This window comes from Megalobrama amblycephala, linkage group LG24, assembly GCF_018812025.1.
Source record: "Megalobrama amblycephala isolate DHTTF-2021 linkage group LG24, ASM1881202v1, whole genome shotgun sequence".
Taxonomy (NCBI): domain Eukaryota; kingdom Metazoa; phylum Chordata; class Actinopteri; order Cypriniformes; family Xenocyprididae; genus Megalobrama; species Megalobrama amblycephala.
Window position 1 is genome coordinate 25,101,206 of NC_063067.1, and position 22,194 is coordinate 25,123,399.

Consider the following 22,194-nt stretch of genomic DNA (forward strand, 5'->3'; position numbering starts at 1 on the left):
TCAAGCCACTTCATCGGGTCATTCTGTGTCATAATGTCAAGACAAATCTTTGTTGTATGCGTTCGGAATATGTTTGCCGGTAAATGAGCATGTTTATATCATACAGCGTTCATGTGAGGGCGTTCATTTCCACGTTTCATGAGTGAATACTCACACACAAACGCGTGATGTTAGTAGCATCTACTTTTAGTTTCAGTGCATGCTTATTTATTATATATGTATTAAATGTTTTTTTTTTTTTTATCTGCATTTATTGGTTGATATTCTAATACACAGAACCAGCTGTGTTTTTTTCTGGCAGAGAAAAGGGCATATTCCCCAAACCCTGCAATAGCTATTCTGAAGTCGTTTAGCATAACTGTCATTGACTTGTTCAATAGCTTTTCTCATTCATGCTGTAAACGTGTGACTTCATCTCCCTGGCAAAGTCTGATTAGAAAACACACTACATCGGATCTGATTGGTCCAGCAGTTGGGGTTTTGGATTCCAGAACAGATCAATTTACATGATAGACAGACAGTGGATGAGTGACAAAGGAAAAATAAAAGGTAAAATGTGATGAAATTAGGTACAAAAATTAGGTAGAAAAGAAAAAATGTAAAAAATTAAATAAATTAAAAAAAAAAGAGGATTCCCCCCTAAAAAATTAACTTAAAAAAATTAAACTGGTGTAGCATGTAGCATGTGTCTCTCCTGCCCGTCCCTCGTATGATGTCAGTAATCAGCAATGGGGGCCAGGTCTCGACTGAGTGTCACTGACACATTTGTATAAAGACTCTTCCGGGACACTAGAGGGGAGTAATTCAAGTTATTCAGGCCGTCCAGACTCTGTCTTTCCTTGGATCTACGGAGCAACTTGTATCTGAAAAGCAACAGGATATTATGTGCATAAGTCTTCAGCAACCTGTCGAAAACCAGTTTCAATAATTCATTAATTTACATAAGAATGGATTTAGGAATGATTTACACAGAAATTTGTTCTGCTCATGAATGAGGCCTAATTTTACAAAAGATTGGGCCTTTTTTGTGAAATATAATTCAATGCAATAATGAGAACCATGACATTCTAGTACCCAGCAATCCATATGACATCACCAAAGTGTGCATCACTGCATGCGTTCAGGATGTCATTTGGGACACGGCATAAGAAATGGAGACTTCAGATATTTAGAAGAGGTCTATTCTTAACTTACCTGCCCAGAAACTGGACTTCCCCTCGGTGGTGGTGTGGTATAGACATGTAACGACCAAGTTCTCCATGAGGTCGACTCACTTTGTAGCCAGCAAACTGAACCCTGAAAAGAAATGCACATATTAGTGTCCCAGGTCACTGCAAAAACTATCAAAGTGAAGGTCTATTTATTTGCAATATTTACTATGAACTATTTACAATATTTACTATACTGTATAGGTGTAACATCACTCAAAAGCAATAGATTTTGGTTACAATAGATTTGTCTTGAGTAACCCCTGTCATGAAACACATTTGTACATAGAACAAATTAATCTTGTCCAAAGAAAGTAGTATTTGGCTATCCTTACATAAAAGAAGTTTATCCAGCTGGGCAATTAGTATACGTCTTTAAAACTAATGAGAAAGAGCATACTCATATTCAGTCTACTTTTTATATAAAATATACTTACATTTATATAAATTTACATGGTTTATACTGATAAGTACACAGAAACATATTTAGCCCATACTGCACTTAATCTTTTGATCAAGGTACACTTAAGAAAATTATAATTTAGTATTCTAAGTATACTTGGCTTGTAGTTGTGTTTACACTTTTAATATATTAGCCTATTTGTCACATATTATGGATTCTTTGAGATTGTACTCCAGTTTTGCATACTATCTTCCAAACTTACATGTTTATAGTAACAAGTCACACATTTGAGATGAGCTTATAAGAAATAGTGCATGATTTTTTTTTTTTTGTACAAAGTGCTATTAAAAAACAAAAACAGATAAATATTTGGCTGATTTTATTGATTATTTTTCTATGGTGTGAGTAAAGTAAATGTAGGATGATAATCTCATTTAAAAAAAAAATACTTCTAAATGTATTGTACACATAAACTAAAAAGTGATCTAGAAGGATAGTTACATCCACCAGCTGGAGTGCCCATGATATCCATCAGATGGAGTGTCCATGATCTCCACCAGAGGGCACTCCTCGCAAATCCTTTACTTTCCCATCATGAACTTAATTTCCCATATCCAATTGCCTGTACTCATTTTGGGTTGATTGTGTTCAGCTGTGTGTCATTAACTTGTTAACGTTTGCCTATATAAGCTCTGTGTTTTTGTTTTCCCTTTGCAAAGACTTGTTGTGTTACCACTGCATTTCTGAGTGCTTACGCTGGGTTTGTGTGTTATAGTGCTGATCTTCTGACTGTTTTCCTGGATTTCCTTGTTTGTCTTTGTCTTGGACTCTGTTTGATATTTGGATTTTTAGCCCTGTGGTTTTGACTCTTTGCCTGTTATGTGGATTACCCTTAATGAAGCAGCATTTGAATCTTGTTGTTTCGTAACAGATGTAGGTCTACTGTTCATTTATTAACTATAAGTTCACTTGTAGTATATAGTTCACACGGTCCCACTTTATATTAAGTGGCCTTAACTACTATGTACTTACATCAAAAAATAAGTACAATGTACTTATTGGGTTCATATTGAATTGCAAAACACATTTGCAGCTATTGAGGTGGGATACGGGTAAGGTTAGGAATAGGTTTGGTGGTATGGGTAGGTTTAAGGGTAGGGGTAAGGGTTAAGGGATGGGTCAACAGTGTAATTATAAATGTAATTACAGAAATTAATTACAGATGTAATTACATGCAGGTGTTTTTAAAATATAAGTACAATGTAAAAACATGTATGTACACAATAAGTGCATTGTATCAAATGATTAATTTAAATGTAAGTACATAGTAGTTAAGGCCACTTAATATAAAGTGGGTCCGTTCACACAATAGTTACAATAGAAGAGAAAAACTTATCTACTATTGTTACACTTAAAGTACACTTTGGTTAAAAGCCATACTTTAAGTGTGCCAATTTAATCTCAAGAAGTACTGAAATAGTACATTCACAAATATACTAGCAGTACAATTATTTTTAGTTTATTCAATACATAAAGTATGCTATTCAGTATAATAAAATAAAGTATTTTTCTTTTTTGTAAAAGTAGTCATCTGTTCTCAAAATTGTGGTATCCATGAAATGACCCTCTCCATGCAAAATAAAACAGGTTTTAGATATAACTGGAGTCTTCACTTCATGCATGTACATGTGATTTTAACATATTCAAAAGTATATTTCATCTTTTATCTGTAAACCATCTTAATTGAGGAAAAAATGAATGAGAGCACCTGTAATGCCCATTGTCAGTTATTCCTTTTATAATATGTTTTTAGAGGAATCTAGACAGTCCAGTTCAGGAAGCATTACTATCAGCTTTTACGGTAAACTGGGAGGTTTTCTTTCGAAAAAAACATGAGATCATTGTGTTACAAAATCCTGATAATTGCTCTGAAGAGTTTCAACCTCGTACCTGTTCCAAAGGTCGTCGTCTTCCCCTCCCCAGCCCCAGAAAGCATTGGGAAAGCCATTTATCTTTTGGAACTGTTCCACGGTCATCCCACTCACCCCACCAAAGAACTCCTCATATGGAAGCCTACATATTCAAAGAGATGCATTCAGAACCAAACATCACACATAAATAATACACAAACTGAACAACATTTCAAAATCGCATGTCAGGAAAACAGTGTATTATGAAAACTTACATGTAAGAGTACTTGTTGAGTTGGACCGCAAAATGTCTTGGCATTTCACCACAACCATAGTAGTTGCGGTCATTTTCCAGAATGTGGTCAACATCGTGGAATATTAAGCAGTCCCAGTTCAAGTCCTTCATGGCCTCTTTGAAACCGACATTAAACAGCATGGCACGATTGAACGGTTCATTTCCTGCCTGTAGACACACACATTTTTTTTTAACTTCCAGTCCTTTACTCTTAGCATTACTTTAAAAATGACTATTTTACAATGAAATGACTACATTGACAATGGCAATTTGCAGTAATACATATGAGTAGAATGAATTTGTGTCAATCGTTTGTTAAACCATTCTTACAAATTGTGTGACAGTCCAAACCTTATGGGTATGTTTAGAAAAGTATACTGTTTTTGCAGTATACAAATATGTACACTTGTGCTCAAAATAATTTGCATACTTGAGCTACACAGGGTTATATGACAACCTTATTTTTCTCACTGTAACCCCCCTGGTTCTAATCGCACCACAATCGCAAGCGGGATTCGATCCGGCATTTCAGTTGCTAGCGTGCCTCTTGAGGTCAGGGCAGTGACACACGGCTCTTATAGCTGGCCTCCGTTACACTCACCTGTTCAATGATGTAGAAGCCGAATTGCAATCTCTGCCTCTGCAGTGCTGGGATCAGATGTCGGAAAAGTATCGGAAGGTGCTCATGGCGATTTCGGAAAGGAACCAAGATGGCCACCTAAAACGTGAATTAGGAAAATGACAGCAAAACTTAGGAAAAAATAATTGTCACCCTTACAGAAAAACCATATGAATTTCCCATGTGTTCCACTATATACTGAATATTTAATTACGATGTATTTGATGTTTATTTGGTGTTTCTAAAGTCTGTCCCAATGTCATATCTGATGTAAATCTCAGAAATACAAAAAATACTGATGATTCATTTCCATGAAATAGTTATTTTGTCCATTTCAACTAATTGTTTTTTATTGGCAGTATTTGGTTTGAACTAATCCTTTAACAAACACATACAATTCATGCAAAAAGAACAAGATTTTTCATTTTAATTGCTATTTCAAAATATATGTCTGAACATGCCTTATGAGTCTAAAAATATTGTTGTTGTGAAACAATAAATTACTGTTCCTCTGTCATTTGTCTTGAAAATCAGAAAACTACAAATATGAAAACTATAATTTGTAAGCTTTCAAATGATATATAGTCAATTATTATTTTAGGTTTAGCCTAAGAAATTATTGTTTTAAGTATACAGCATAATGGCAAACGTCCTGCTAGCAGAACGGTGACAGTTAAGGGGGTTTACAGTCCCAATGTGGTTATAACCAGACAAAGAAGTCAGTAACAGGCGTTTTACAAAATAACTATGAAAAGAACTTCAACCCATCCTGCAACATAGCTTTTCATGCAAAACACAGAGTTCTATACCTCAGACCAACTTCTGAAGAAGGAAAAAAAAGTAGACAACCCAGTTTTTTTTTTTTTTTTTTTTTTTTTTTTACGTTTCACTACACCAGCAGGAAGTAACAGACTAACCTTCCAGCGTGGGAGACAGTCGTGAGGTTTCCAGTGGCCTCCGAGAGACAGACTTGGATCTGCCTGCTCGAGAAGTTTCTCAACATCCGATAGAGCAATCTCACTCATGTTCACCTTCAGTCTGCCCTCTGACATACAGGAAGTGAGAATACTCATATTGTTATGATAACTGCTGTTGATCATATATATTTTTGTCACAATCTCTGTTCAAATGTGGTCTTATAAGCACATAAGCTGATGACACCAAGAACATGTACAAGCTCTGTACCAAAACCAAGTGAAAACTTAGTTTTGAAAACTTTAAAGGTGCCCTTGAAAGAAAAATTGAATTTATCTTGGCATTGTTAAATAACAAGAGTTCAGTACATGGAAATGACATACAGTGAGTCTCAAACTCCATTGTTTCCTCCTGCTTATGTAAATCTCATTTGTTTAAAAGACCTCCGAAGAACAGGCGAATCTCAACATAACACCGACTGTTACGTAACAGTCGGGGTGTACGCCCCCAATATTTGAATATGCCAGCCCACGTTTCCAACATTATAAAAGGCATTAGACAAGGGCAGCCAGTATTAACGTCTGGATCTGTGCACAACCAAATCATCAGACTAGGTAAGCAAGCAAGAACAATATTGAAAAATGGCAGATGGAGCAATAATAACTGACATGATCCATGATAACATGATATTTTTTAGTGATATTTATAAACTGTCTTTCTAAATGTTTTGTTAGCATGTTGCTAATGTACTGTTAAATGTGGTTAAAGTTACCATCGGTTATTACTGTATTCGCGGAGACAAGAGAGCCGTCGCTATTTTCATTTTTAGAAAAATGATTCACTTGCAGTCTGTATAATGCATAAACACAACTTCATTCTTTATAAATCTCTCCAACAGTGTAGCAGTACCCGTTAGCCACGGAGCACTATCAAACTCATTCAAAATCAGAAGTAAACAATATAACAGTATACAATACTCACATAATCCGACGCATGCATGCCGCATGCATGACGAACACTTTGTAAAGATCCATTTTGAGGGTTATATTAGCTGTGTAAACTGTTCAAGGCAAGCGCGAGCTCTGTGGGCGTGGACCACGGGATTTAAAGGGGCCGCAGCATAAAATCGGCGTTTATAATGATGCCCCAAAATAGGCAGTTAAAAAAATTAATAAAAAAAAATCTATGGGGTATTTTGATCTGAAACTTCACAGACACATTCAGGGGACACCTTAGACTTATATTACATCTTTTCAAAACATAATCTAGGGCACCTTTAAGAGCATTTTTATGTGGTATATGTTATATTGGATGTCAGTTGATTATTGCAAAGTAACCCCCTTCAGGGTCAGATTTGAACCAGTTATGATGGTTCTGATGTCTGTTTGGAACAGAGAAGAGAAGTCTCTGCACTTACTCATGGACGGCAGTTTCTCCGGGCAGACCTGATCGGGCTTGTATGTGAAGCCATCCGGGAGGTAAGGAGTGGTAGGAACATCTGTCTCATTGAAGTTAAACTCATATGGGTAGTCTAGAAAATGAGAGAATCAAACATTCATACATCAATACATTACAAACATCACCACTATCTTCCAGAGACCCAGATCTTTTCTGTCCATTCTTTTTTTTCCCCCTGAGACCATATATTCCATACACCCTGGTGTATCCTAAAGCAGTGTTTCTCAACTCCATCCCCAAAAAAAGCTGATGAGTTGAATCAGGTGTTTTAATTAGTGAGATATCTAAAACCAGGTAGGTCTGGAGTCAAGAAATACTGTCCTAAAGCCAATCCTACATTCAAAAACACAATATATAAAGATCTTTTATAATATGTCTTTTTGAACATGCTTATCAAATCAATCTTGCAAAGTATTATGTTAAAGAGGTACACAGGCTTAAAAGCTGCCTTGTTTATGAATGAAAAATGTCATGATTGGCTAACATCTCTTTCTACAGAGATGTTAGATGTTACTTTTTTGGTGGGTCTCAGAAGGATATCACAATGCATTTATTTCCTGAGGATATGACATTGCTGTTGACTGTGTGCTCTGTTCTTTATAACAATGATGAGAATATATCAGGAGTGTTTTGTACCTGTGCCGTTGATGTTATATGCAGTGCGGACCATCTGCTCAAGAACTTGAGCTCCCATATTCCTCACATTTTCACGGATCTGAATTCCGCGGGCCTGAGCCATGAACAGGTATTCATTAACTGATGAGACACAGAGAGAGCGAGAGAGAGAGAGAGAGAGGAGGCTATTATCACTAGAAAAATTACATACTGTACATATTGACACAGCACATAATTATTATGGCCGTCAGTCTGCAGCTGCTGTGAGACTGTAATATTTGGGCCATAAGCATGATTTCATCTGCAAAAAGAACATCAAGAGAGATGAATATTTTCAACTTTAAGGAATATTTAACCTAAAATCAAATGTCATTCTATTTCTTTCATTCAAAAGGGAGATGTTAGGAAGAATGTTCATGCTGCTCTTTTCTATTTAATGAACGTGAATAGTGACCAGGGGCTGTTACAGCAAGTGACAATTGTCCACAATTGTCCACAATTGTCCACAATTGTCCTCGTAAACCAAATGGCTTAAAAACATACTAAACAGTGTTTTTTTTTTTTTTTTTTGAAATTCAAAAAATGCAGAAATGCATAGGTTTAGGGGTAGGGTTAGTGTAGGGGGCTAGAAAATATACATTTTGTACAGTATACAAACCATTACGTCTATGGAGAGTCTCTGTAAACCACATATAAAAGTGTGTGTGTGTGTGTGTGTGTGTGTGTGTGTGTGTGTGTGTGTGTGTGTGTGTGAATAAATAACTAAATTAAATCTGTTTAGCAATAAAACAATTATGTCTCTTCAGAAAATTTGGACTAAACCACTCTTTAACACTTCATTTTAGTGTCATTGTTACATAAGTTACTATAGTAATAACTATAAATTATGCATAATTACATGCAACTAACCCTAAAACAAACCCTAATCCTAAACCTATAGTAAGTACATGCAGTTATTTAATACATTAATAAGTTAATATTAGTACTTATTAGTATAATTACAGTGTAACAAAATAAAGTGTAACCCAAATCTGTATAGTGGTGTTGGTTGGTTGAGAAACCCACAGGCCATGTGTTGTCGTGAGATCAATTGATTTCACACACATTCAAATACAAGAATAACTTTATTTTGTGGCATTAATGTTTGATTTTTGTATCAGCAAGATAAAATGTAGTGTGCCATCATTAACTTTGTCCTTCACGAGAGTGTGTATCTGTCCTGTGCAGTCACAAGGCCGTGCTGATAAAGCAGAAAACAATTGCTCTTTATGTGCAGATAGGAGTGTTCCTCAGTTCCCTTTCGATACTTCACTCGTACTGCGTATGGGGAAAAGTCTCCCTTTTTCCCCTCTGCTGAAGCCTTTTTCAATAACGCAGTGTAACTGCACCGTCATTGGTTCACTCATAGACAAGTTGTTGAACCAATGGCGGCGCGGCATAGCTGCGCGGCCTATGGCGACAAAGCGCGCGAATATTCCCGCCGAAATGGGCGGGGTTAGGGGCTATATAAGCAGGCGTTTCGCCATAGGATTTCAGTGTTTTCTCCTTCAGCGACGACTCTACTTCTCTTCGCTGATCTCCGCCTGAAGCCGAAGAAGCTCGTTGCCTTCCTGACAGCTCTCGCCGCCGTCTGAAGAGGCTCCCGCAGCGGACTTGCCTGGATTCGCCGGACGAGGACAGCGCCGGCGCCTTCACTGACTGCAGCTGCAGCGCCGTCGTCTAGCCGCCGCCTCCCGCTTCCTGTGCGTCCCCTGCCGCCATCCGGCGCGCCGCCTGAGAGCTTCACCCGCGGCTTAACGCCGCTCTTCCACAGCGGTTTTCATCGCTCCTAAGAGCTTCCGCGGCCCTCGCCGCTCTACAAAGAGCCACCCAACTGCCGTTTTCACGGCACCGGCATCTCCCGATGCCCCGTCACACATGTGCTACGTGCAGGGCCCCCCTGCACGATAGCGACGGACACAGCGAGTGCGTCGCCTGCCTGGGCAAGCCCCATGCGGACGGCGCGCTTGCTGGAGACTCATGCCCGCACTGCGAGTGCATGAGTCTCAGTTCCCTCTCCTCCAAGGGAACTCTCTCCCGTTCTGTTCTCTCGCCCTGAGCAGCGTCCCTCTGCCGAAGCAAGTGACCTCGTCTCATTCGGAGGAACAGACGACGAGCAGGATGACTCCATGTCACTTGCGGCTTTTGAAGCGGAAGCATGGGTTGGTGAGCCGGATGACCCCGCTCCCCCGCCTCCCTTGGAGCCCATTGAGCACGGCCAGGGCATGGATGCCGAACTATTCCGCATCCTGTCCAGAGCTGTGGAAGAGCTGGACCTCGAGTGGGCCCCTCCAGAGGAGCCGTCTCGCAGCCGCCTGGACGAGTGGTTCCTGCCAGGCCGCCGCCAAGCACCTCGCCAGCGCTCAGCGCCCTTTTTCCCCGAGGTCCACGAGGAGCTCACGAAGTCGTGGCGCGCTCCGTATTCCGCCCGCCTTCACACAACGCACCGCTCCGCCCTCACCGCCGTCGATGGCGCCGAAGAGAAGGGATACGAGCACCTGCCACCCCTAGACGAAGCGGTGGCTGCTCACCTCTGCCCTCCCGCGGCTGTGGGATGGAAGACCAAGAGGGCCCTTCCTTCCAAGCCCTGTCGGACCACCTCTACTTTGGCTGGACGGGCAGCCGCCCCAGGACTGCGCCGGCTCGGCAGAACAAGCCAGCTCCACCCGCAACACAGGCAGCGCCACCCAAGGAGCATCGCCAGCGCTCGCGCCCTGCGAAGCGCCCTCCCTTCCCGAGACGCCAGGGACCCCGGCCCAAGATTGTGCTGGACCCGGTGCCTCCAAAGTCGTCCTGATTCGTCAGGAAGGAAGAGGATGGGGGATCGTCCCGTTGCTAAAAAAATATTTTTTACAACATACATACATCGAATGCATGCTTCCATCAAAAATTGTTTCCTACAAATGACTGTAAGTAAATATTCACCTCATCTAGCACACTTTTTGTTTTCAGTCTTTTAAATTATGCCATTGCTATTTCAGTATGAGAAATCACTGCAAACGATTCAGTGAGTGAGAGAATCAAACTGAATCACAAACATTTTCAGACAACATCGCTAGTTAATCCCATTGTAGCTACATGACATTGCCATGATATATCACCACATTAACACTGTAACCTGCAAATACTATAAGTATATCCAACTTTATACACAAACATACAGTATATTCACTTAAATCAATATATACTATATAGCAAATCTCAACTGCTTGACTGTTTACATCATTCGCAAAATGTGAACTATATTATTGCACAGCTCTAATTTGCAAAATGCAACTATAAGTCATGAAGATATAAAGATATTATAAGGATTAACATCATGATTTTCTGTAAAGCAGCTTTGGATATACAAATAATATTGTATATTGCAAAGCAACCTGTAATGGCCAAAAATATTTGTAATAAAGTGAACTTGGAGAGCTCTGCATTTACAAAGTGGCCTATAAATGAACCGTGTTGGCGTGTTGCACAGAGGATGACAGAAACCAGAAGCAAGTGGTACATCATTTTATGTAAATGACTCAGGTCTTGCAGTGGAAAAAAATAAACACTGACCCGCCAACTGCTTAAAGGTAGGACATAGGCAATGTTTTTCATAAACACTTTTTGTTATTCTGGTTGAAACTCTCTTCACATCCTGATAGCAATCAATAATAGAAGTGGTTTAAATATTAAAACTAGGGCTGTCATGCGATTAAAATTTTTAACGTAATTAATTACATGATGTGGCGATTAATTAATCTAATTAATCGCAAATTAATCGGACATCAAATTTGGCTGATAAATTACCCCCAAAAGATAATTTATAGTCATTATTGCAATTTATAGTCATTCATAAGCATCAAACAGACATTACAAAAAGTAGCTTCAGCAAGAAATGTTTTATTTGATTCAACATAGAATTTATTACACATAATCTTTTGGACCATGAGGGTGAGTAAATGATGACTGAATTTTCATTTTTGAAAATGTTTTTTGCCTTTAATGTTTTTATTTTATTTTATTTTATTTTATTTTATTTTATTTTATTTTATTTTATTTATTATTACTAGTAGGCCTATAGAAATATGAAATTATTTAAAAAAATAGCTTAACTATATCATATGATGTAAATATGAGACAAAAACTCAAACAGGGACATTTTTTGCAGAATATCTTGAATTTTTAGGGACATTCTAACTTCATTCTAGAGCTAATGCTTTCAAAGCTAGCTTCCTTTCTGAAATTGCCTACTTTACCTTTAACTTCTTTCTGGAAAACTAATAAAAACTAATAATATACAAAACACACAAATTTTCATTAAGACCTTTTTTATTGTGCAAATTCATGAAGGCATCCTTCCCTTAGAATATTTCCATCCACTAATGGAGGTTTATAAATCTTTTATAAATAAATAAATATATCTTAAATATATCTCTTGAACAATGCCATAAGATAAGCAGGAGCCTCGATAAAAAATGATATTTTAAAGGATCTCATTTAGCATAACATATCATGACCTATAAGAGCATCAGTGAAGCTTTTCATTGATAGTAGTTTGCAGTGGTGTAGTCCTAAAAAAAGAAGTGGTGTACTATACTACTATAGTGGTGTACTATACTACTATTCTACTTCAATGTGCCATAAGAAGTCAAACATTTTTCTTTTTTATCATAGCATTTGTTATGAAAAGTAGCAGTCTTCACAGAAACAATAGCTACATGTCACAGTTGTAATATAAATATATAGTGAAAATATATTCCCTCAATAGATTATAAATTCTACAAGTTGACCACAATTAATAAAATAAAACGTGATAAATTGTAGTATGGCTGGGTCATGAATATAGTTTGAAAAGCTTTCTAATAAAAGTTGACGCAAGATGTTTTTTCCTCTTTTCATCAGTCATTTATTCATTTTGTTAATCAGTCTAGATCTTGTTCGACTTTATAGCATTTCAAAGTGTTTAACTCTCAAAAGTATTCGAATGGATAGCATTTTATAATCAGTGTCACGACAGGTATGGCTCGTGGAAATCTTATCACACTTTTGGAGCCTTATAAGATTCAGATTCAGGCTTCAGTTGCGCTGATAATTGGTCTTTTCAGTTCATACGGGAACTTAGTGCTTAAAAGCTCCGAAGTTCTCTCACTGCAGCGCGAACACACACCATCGAGCCTACTTTTTTAGTCGATGATGGGCAGGAAAAGGTAGAATGATGGAAGTGCTAATGCACCAATTACAACAAAGAATAGCAAGTTTACACAACAGCATTGGACAAACAGTTAAAGGGGAAGCTAACATGACAAAAGATTATGGACTTTCGAAGCAAAAAAACAAGTGGGTATACGCAAATACTGATCCTTAGAAGTCGTAATACGCAAACAGCCCTGGGCAAAAAGTAAGTATACAGCGTATGGCCCCGACTACACCACTGTTTGAAGCACAAAAGCAACAATAAACATAATGGAGACTTATGGAGACATAAACCTTTATGATTCTGATTCCTTTATCTCTTATCTTGTGTATCCTGAATCCTGATGACCTCAATCTTCTTAGCCAAACATTTGTGTAATGCGATATAATTATATTAATGTATGCCATTATGAGGACTTATCTGACTAATACCAGCAAACACATTTTATTACTTTATTAGATTTATCCTGGCATAAACCATCTGATGCCCTGTCAGCAGTTTGCCAGCATTTCAACCTTGGTCATAAAGTGCCCCGTGACTTCAGTAATCTGTGATCACATGATCATGTGCGACTGCTGCTGCTGCTGCTGCAGGTTTGGGGTTGGGTTTGGGGTTTATGTTTTTGAAAGAAGTCTTACCAAGACATCATTTATATGATTTAAAAATGCAGTAAACTGATGGCAAAGCTGAATTTTCAGCATCATTACTCCAGTCTTCTAGTGTCACAAGATCCTTCAGATCCTTTTAATATACCAATTTGCTGCTCAAGAAACATTTCTGATTATTATCAATGTTGAAAGCAATAATGAAAAGCTTAATGAAAAGAACAGCATTTATTTAAAACAGAAATCTTTTGCTACATTATAAACTTATGTTACTGTCATTTTTCATCAATTTAATGTGTCCTTGCTAAATAAAAGTATTATTTTTATTGTATATATTGAACAAAGCACAGAGGCACACACTGGCAATGACCTGATCTGAACTGTGCACCATATCACATGAAGGCCAGTCATGCATTACTCATAAGGCATCAGTGTATAGCCCACCCGTGCATTTCACACACACACACACACACACACACACACACACACACACACACACACACACACACACACACACACACACACACACAGGTTTGTTTTGCTATCAAAGTGAGGACATTCCATAGGCGTAATGGTTTTTATACTGTACAAATTGTACATTCTATCCTCCTACACTACCCCTACTCCTAAACCTACCCATCACAGAAAACATTCTGCATTTTTAAATTTTTAATAAAACATTGTTTAGTATGTTTTTAAAGCTATTTTAAATATGAGGACTCATGAAATGTCCTCATATTTCATGTTTACGTCATAATACCAGTGCAATACCCATGTCTTTATACAAATTTGTTTTCTCATAAATCACAAAACGCACGTACACACACACACACGCGCGCACACACACACACACACATGCTTGTGTTCATATGTAGGGAGTTCCCATTCACACCCATTCTTCTTTAAATATAATTGTTTATATTACAAGACTAACACACACACACACACACACACACTTGCTTGCTTAACATGGTTTTGTACATTCTAGATATTTCTGTTTGTTTTATGGTAGAGGTATATCTAGGGTAGAATTATATCTAGCTGTACAGCTGCATAGCCATTGCTTCAGTATTTGAAGATTATTTTTTTCACGTATCTATAGTACACTGAAAAAAAAAAAAAAAACTGATTAGAATTTCATACGTTTTAAAGGCTTTTATTGGCAAAAGCAACCTCTGTCCTTGAAGTTTTTGATTATCCTGTAAATGGTTCTTTCAGGAGCAATATTCTTTGCAGCAATTTCCTTGAAGGTGAGGACATTTTGATGCAAAGCGATGATGGTTGCATGTATTTCTTTGGCGGAAGCCATTGCTAACACAAGAACACAATGACTTAAGGCACATCTTACCTCCTTTTAAAGCAATCTGTCTGCTCTTATAATCCAACCAGGGGTGCTTTTTCCAAAAGCATCATTAGCCAACTATAATTCGCAAGTTCCATCATTACTAAAATAGTTCAACGATTTGGTGTTTCCCGAAACCATAGTTCAAACGAACATTGGCAAAATGCATCGCAAACGTGTGTGGCTGGAAACGACAGCTCTCGAGCTCTGGTTAGAAGCATAGTTTCTTGTTTTTATGACATGTGAACTTAATAAATTGTTATCTTGAGCAAAATAAGCAAGCTGAATATATACAAAACATTTACATATTTTAGTTTGTCAAGAGATTTTAGGCACCGTTTTTGAAGAGTGCGCATGCTCTAGTACGTGCTCTAGTATGTAGGAACAATCTTATGATTGAATCAGGAAATAATGAAAAATAACTGAGAAAAATGAGAATTAGTCCTCAGATGCCATGTCCATAATTTATAGCAAAAAAAATGTATGTGTGTGTGTGTGTGTGCTGCGCGCGTACAGGAAGTGGTTTACTGACGCATGTTAGGAGGACAAAATCTTTCCCTGCTCTATTTTTTCTCAAAACCACATGAGCAACTATTAAAAATTGTTTATTCAGTAATAATTACTGTGCCTGCAAGCCAGTATTGTATTGAAATTTCAGACTCTACTTAGACTTTTCAGTCTCAGGTGTGCTATTTATTGTTGATTGTTATAAACTTTTTTTTATCTATACTTTTTAAGAAGTTTAGTATTTAATATTTGCTGAGAGAATTGTATATAAATCTATCAGTCATATTTTTATTACATTTAATTGAACCTAGATCCTTTCACATGTACACTGCTTATTTCTATGACAAAGATTCTGTTATCGGATATAAAAGAAACCAGTTCTGTATACATATTTTCTGTTGAGATTTTCAGTTTGATTTTCTTTAGGCTGAAATGGGTCATTTTTGTGCTTTAAGTATGCTTTAAGGAGTATACTTTAATTTGATTAATGTGTCATTAGCTTTGCAACATGCTAACATTAAACTCAGAATGAAATTGTTAGATTTTTGCAAATCTAAGAGACTCTTTAATAGAAAATACATAAAATATAAAGATACATTAGTGAATGACTCTGAAAAACTGTGTTCATAAGTATTTTACAAGTATTTGAAACAGTGTACATGATCAAACATTATCAAAAATATTTCACTGGTTGGTCCAATTTCTTTGCAGCATGCAGAATAGAGAGACAGACTGATGGAAGCACATGTGTAAGACAGTCAGCTCAGCTGTCTGTGTACTTGTCTGCAGTATGTTCTGTTGTTTTGTGTTAAAGGAACACAAGATATAGATCACAACAAGAGGACAGGAATTCTTTCAGGACAGGAATCTCATGAGACAACTGTGAAACCTGTAATTTCATCATATCTGTGATGTTGCATTTGTATGTGACAATTTAACATGAGACAAAGTAAACTTATGTCTGTAGGCCTACTCTATAATCTCATTAGGCCTGTCAAAAAATAAATAAATAAATAAAACAAAAAGTTCCTCATCTGCATCTCTTCTTCCTGTGTTTGATATTGTCCACCCCACCAAATTAGGGTCTGCATGCCACTGCATTTCTAAAAAAAACCCTAACCTAACCCTAAGTTTTTGTCTAAAAACCTGTTGGCAACAAACCAGAGTAACCAGAGTAGAGTTACCGTCATGTGCCAGGATATGTTAATATTCAGGTGACTATAAACATGCTGACAGTTTAACTATATAACTTTAACTTGCTCAGCAAGATTCACTTCAGACTGTCACTATGACAGCAAACTTATTAGAAAACTGACTGTAAAAGAAGAATGTCTGTTGTAGAATCATATAGTTGACATACTTGCACAGATTATGTTTCGGACCTAACATTCACAATGCAAAATGTCCCCCGGTCTATCCAGATCTTTATTGAACTAAACTACCAAAGATGCTAATATTAAAGATAATGATGCAGGACTCAACATTAACTTAATTTTTTGAAGGGACAAGTGAAAGAATATTTTACTTGCCCGACCGTACAGTAGCCTGATTAAAAAGTCAGTTACAAAAAAAAATAAAAGATAACTAGGGAATCACCAAAATGCGAGAGAATGATTCTCATTTTATTTCATTTAGTGTAAGTGGCGAGCGATAGTAGTGGATAATAATGCATGTATAATGTTCTGATGGTAGGGTTGTGCTGTTGAGGTTGTGCGGTTGTGCTGTCTTGCCCCTCAACATTAACTTGATTTTTTGAAGGGGCAAGTGAAAGAATATTTTACTTGCCCAACCGGACAGTAGCCTGATTAAAAAGTCAGTTAAAAAAAAAAAAAAAAAAAAATACGGAATCACCAAAATGCGAGAGAATGATTCTGATTTTATTTCATTTAGTGTAAGTGGCGAGCGATAGTAGTGGATAATAATGCATGTATAATGTTCTGATGGTAAGGTTGTGCTGTTGAGGCTGACGCAGCCTCTTGAGAAGAAATGGAAACAAATGAGCTCAGCACACACAAAGAAACTCAGTTAAAATAGACTACTGCAGTAAAATTCTAAATGTGCAGTTTTTATATTTATAACATATGATACAGTTAAAGAGTACTGTTTTCCTGAATACCATCACGATTAAAAAAGTAATTAGATGCAATATTGACTGCTTTTGTTCTGTTTCAGCAGAAAAAAATAGTTCTAAACAAAGATCACAGCAGAACCATATCACATTTCACAGAAACACTCAGCTGTGTTCTCATTACTGAATGATTCAGACGTTTGAATGAATCGTTTGAATGAATGACTCAATGACTCACTCATTAAGGCAGTCACTTGCCGCCACCTACTGGCAGTTTAGTTACATGTTTAAAAGTATCATTCTTTCCAACATTTCTTATTTGTATTTTCAAAAAATATCTAAAACAATCTCATAACATTATTTAATGCAGTTGTAATTTTTCATTGTAAATGATTCAATTTGATTGGTAACAGTCTTATTTTTCTAATTAATTTACTGATCAAATTAAAGATGAAGCCTAAATTTAATAAGATTTAAAAAATGCCCATGGGGTAAATATCACAAAATATACAGATTTAAATATGTCAAAGCTGATTGAACACTGATGAGACAAGCACACGACAAGGCATAATGTCAAACCCTGTGATGTCACATCCATGAGCTCATTATCTTATGACAGCCCACATTTACATATTAACACTTAGAAATCTTAACAGTCACTGTACTACATTTCATTGGGTACCGTACAAGCAAAACGTGATAGTTATGAGTAAGAACAAATATTTTTACTGATCTGTGACATATGATACTTCTGGCCTGTTATAAAATAAATAAAATAAAATAAAATAAAATAAAATAAAATAAAATAAAATAAAATAAAATAAAATAAAATAAAATAAAATAAAATAAAATAAAATAACCTTTTACAAGAAAAAACGTAAAATAAAGTGACAGGTTGCCCTGCCCTCGTCATCAGAGAAGAGATGTTGCTGCAAGATGGAGGGGAAGTTATTCTGATTCAAGATTACTGGGTAGGTGAATTAAAAAAAGAGATCCAAATAATAAAACGGGTTTGGCTCACATACTATTTCCTTGTCAAGTTTCCTGATATGGTACCTCTGGCAGTTTATAGCTATACTGCATGCTGTATTTGTAATTTTATTTAGGCTGAGTAAGACATTTTAGTTTGCTAATTGGTAAAAGTAAGGCATCAGACCATTGCCCTTTAATACTGCTCTTGTTTATTTTTAGAAATATTTGAGAATTTGGCTAGAAGAAAACAACAGATTCGGGAACTGTTGGAACATTAAACTTTTGGATCAGACGCACAAACACACACAGTACGACTAGAGGTTCTTAATTTCTGAGTGCGACAGCAGCAGTCAAATGAGAGTATAGTGTTGCATGTCTCGGCCTGTAAACACCCACACAGGAGCATGAGAGCAAGAGAGATGACGTCATAAACTACACCTTGTCTGTCTTCTGTATAAGCCACAAACGCCTTTGTGACATTTCAGATTGTACACTGTAGAGTTTTTGTGTGTGTAATTTTAATACACATACAATGAAAAAAAGTTTATTTAAAAGTAATTAGAATGAATGTGGGAGGCACACAACTCCATATTGGCCTGCAGATTGTCTAAGACTAGTGCGACTTAGAATAGTTTTACCACACAATCTCAATGCAATTCTTTTTTGCCAGTTGGTAGCTAATTCTTATTAATTTGTATGATCTAACTTATACGTTTTTGTATGATCTGCTTAAGCCTCAGTGATGATTTTGTTTAGGGGTGGGGATGGAGGTGAAAGGAAAATTACATATTCTATAAAATTATAAAAATTAATAATTATATAAAATTATTTTCATATGAATTCATACTGTAATGGCGAGCCAAGCCATTTTCTGCTCTCCACCATTTCCACAGGGGTCTTGCACAAAGTATTTGATGCATGAAACCATAACCATACCCTCTCAGAAAAAAATGAATCCTATAAAAAGGTTCTAATATGTACCATTTAGGTACTACTATGCACTCAGGTACAAAGGTGTACCTTTTGAAAGGGTCCCGCCCCAGTGATAGCTTTTGTACCTTTTTTTCTGAGAGTGTAAGTGTACAGTTTACATTTTCTTTGAACAAAAGAATCAAAGCTCAAAAGCTATTTACACTTAAGCTTCAAAAGCATTTGAAAAACAAAAATTTGAACTTTTTCCAGTCAAAAGACTTTCTAGCGCAAACCCCTTCCTTCTTCCTTATTCTTCTTATTCAAATTCTTGATGCATATGTACCACATGTAAAACTAACTAAAGTCACATGATGAATACAAAAATTGCAAAATATACATACTTTATATTAATAAGCAAAATCACTTTTGCTATAAAGAAAAATATTACAAAATTTTTGGTTCTAACAAAATGGCTCTAACACAAAATCGCCACCACACAAAATAGTTACGTTTTCCTGTGAGATCGGGTTGCCAAAAATAAAATTACCATTATTTACTCACCCTCATGTTGTTCCAAACCTTCATGACTGACTAGGCCAATGTCATGAGAAAACGATTTTTATATTTAAAAAAAAATAATAATAAAATAAAGAAAATAAATAACCTGAGCATTTAGGATCTACCCCTAAACCTAACCCTCAGTGCAGTGTAAAAGCAGATTGTATGAAAACATATGAATGAGATTGTACAAATTTGCTATTAATTTGTCAGAATGTAAAACAGTTATGAGTGTGTTGGACTGACAGCCTCAGTCACTTTCACTGCACTTTCCCCCCCCCCCCAATAATGCAAAGTTAATGAAGCTGAGGCTGTCATCAACATATCCTTATTTGTAATTAGTTATGTGCATATGATTGTTTATGTTACACTTTATGTTGTATAACCAACCCCACATTAGTATTATGTTGCTGTAATAGCCATATTTGATTAAACTTCAAGTCATAATCTGAACATCAATTGTACCATCTGTGCTAAATACATTGGTTTGGGTACAACAACAGCAAAGGCTGGTACATAAATATTCTTCAATTTAGTACAAGACAACTTTTCACAAGATATTTTGGTAACACTCTAGTATAGAGAACACATATTCACTATTAACTATGTCTTTTCCCTCAATAAACTCTTAATTTATAGTTAGTAAGGTAGTGGTTAAGTTTAGGTATTGGCTAGGATTAAGAATGTAGAATATAAATACTAATAAACAGCCAATGTTCTAGTAATATGCACACTAATAAGCAACTACTTAAAAGACTCTAAAATAAAGTGTTACTGATATATATACATAATTTTAATTTTTTTTTACAATGCATACCAAATACTTTAGTCTTGTGACTTACAGACAGTCTGAGAGTATGTACTGCAGCTTTTCTCTTGGTCATGCACAGATGATAAGACTGCTGATTATCGTATCACTGAACAAGTAAATAGATTAGCTCATTCATTTGAAAACGTGGCTAATGAAAGAGGATTACAGGAAGGTGGCGGCTTCCTCCCCCATTGATATTTAACCAAATTCCATTCTTAATACGGCATTTGGTGTCACATGGCTGTAGCAAATTAGCTCAAAATAAATATGAATAATTAATCATAACTAAGTTATAATTAATTATTAATATTTGAATCAGTTAATAAAATTAACTTAATGTAATAAAATTAATATTACAATCAATTAACCTGTTGTCCAGTGAACACACAGTGTTAATTGTTTATTAATTCTAAGAAATGTTAATTTCCAGGTTATGGGAAATAACAATCTTATTCTACTAAAAGCCTGTAGTCAGGATCGACATGAATAGGGACTCCAGTATATGAGCGCAAAACATGGACAACTTTACGTGCGACATGAACAAGACTTTATTAACTAGACTAAACACTTAAACTACTCTAACATTCACACACATACATGCATACAGTTTACCAAGAGAGAGAGAGAGAGCTAAAGCAGAGTACAGGAAAGCAAGAAGTTACAGCATTGTTGGACATTCAGCAGATCAACAGCCTTGAGCAAACCATCAGTTTAGTTTTAACAGGCCCTTCTTTAAAAGGGGTAAGGATACTCAATGTATCCGATAATGAAACTAAGTTTGATACTTGCATGTCTCTCCAAGTTGAATTAAAACTGTCCTGATGCAATTTGTGGAGGCTCCCATTGAATCTTTGCTGATATTGTCTTGATGAAAGAGAACCAGTTGGATTCAGAGGATCTTTGGTGAATGGAAGGTCTAGGCCGAGGCCTGGCACAAGCTTGGGTTCCTTAGAAGCTTCTAGCTTCTTACAGCGTCATCTTGACGTCAGCATTTGTCAGTAAAAAAAGAAGAAGAGGAGGAAGAGCAGGAAGAGAAGGGGGTTTGATCTTGTGATCAGTGAATATAAGGGGTGAAGATGTCACACCCTCTTGAGGTGTCTGAGCCAATAAGGAGTTTCCCTTTCAGAGGGAAGTTTTACGAGTCTTTGTTCTGTAGCAAGATATTAGCATAAGACACTGGATTGGATGAATGAGAGAATAACCTTCTAGATTCTTATAATACTAACATGTCACAGAGTTAGTAACATGTAACATAAATTACCAAATAGGAAATGAAAGTTGGAGTCCGTAGATACCAAACATGCTGCCAATGTGATCTCAGTTAACTATACATTTGCAACTATGGAACATTAATACCAAAATAGTTCAAAAGAGAGAATTAATACATAGAATAAAGCTAAAGGAAAGTCATGAGATGGGAAAATTGGATACGTGTTTATACATTTCCCAAGTGGTTATATAGAGAATACATAGGATTAAGAGAGTTTATTTGTCCTTCTCAGGAAGAATGAGTCACTAGTCTCTACAGCATTCTTCCGGATCATAAAAGTACTATATATCTGTAACAGGACACCTAGGTTGGCCTGTGTGGGCCACATTTGGGATGCTGGTTGCAGTTTTAGGGGGATGGGTTCAGAGAACTTTGATAGTGAGAGTGAGTTTATGAGAATTCATTAAATACAATGAATAATTGTGTGGCTGATTGGTCCAGACGCTACATGGCTGTCCTTGGACCTTGAACAGCAGCTCCAGTGGATGGGCTTGCAATGCAGGGACAACAA

At 36.6% G+C, this 22,194-nt stretch overlaps 1 protein-coding gene across 1 annotated transcript in view; it reads right to left on the minus strand.

Moving 5' to 3' along the window:
- Window positions 1–219: 219 nt before the first annotated feature.
- Window positions 220–22,194, minus strand: part of b4galt5 (UDP-Gal:betaGlcNAc beta 1,4- galactosyltransferase, polypeptide 5) — a 30,960-nt gene continuing 8,985 nt past the window's right edge. Inside the window, exons 2-9 of the mRNA XM_048177609.1 lie at window positions 7,445–7,564; window positions 6,768–6,881; window positions 5,353–5,480; window positions 4,418–4,534; window positions 3,797–3,984; window positions 3,562–3,684; window positions 1,195–1,296; window positions 220–863 (exon numbers count right to left, since the gene is read on the minus strand). Coding sequence (XP_048033566.1) covers window positions 716–863; window positions 1,195–1,296; window positions 3,562–3,684; window positions 3,797–3,984; window positions 4,418–4,534; window positions 5,353–5,480; window positions 6,768–6,881; window positions 7,445–7,564 — 1,040 coding nt within the window. The 3' untranslated portion in view covers window positions 220–715. The remainder of the gene's footprint in view (window positions 864–1,194; window positions 1,297–3,561; window positions 3,685–3,796; window positions 3,985–4,417; window positions 4,535–5,352; window positions 5,481–6,767; window positions 6,882–7,444; window positions 7,565–22,194) is intronic.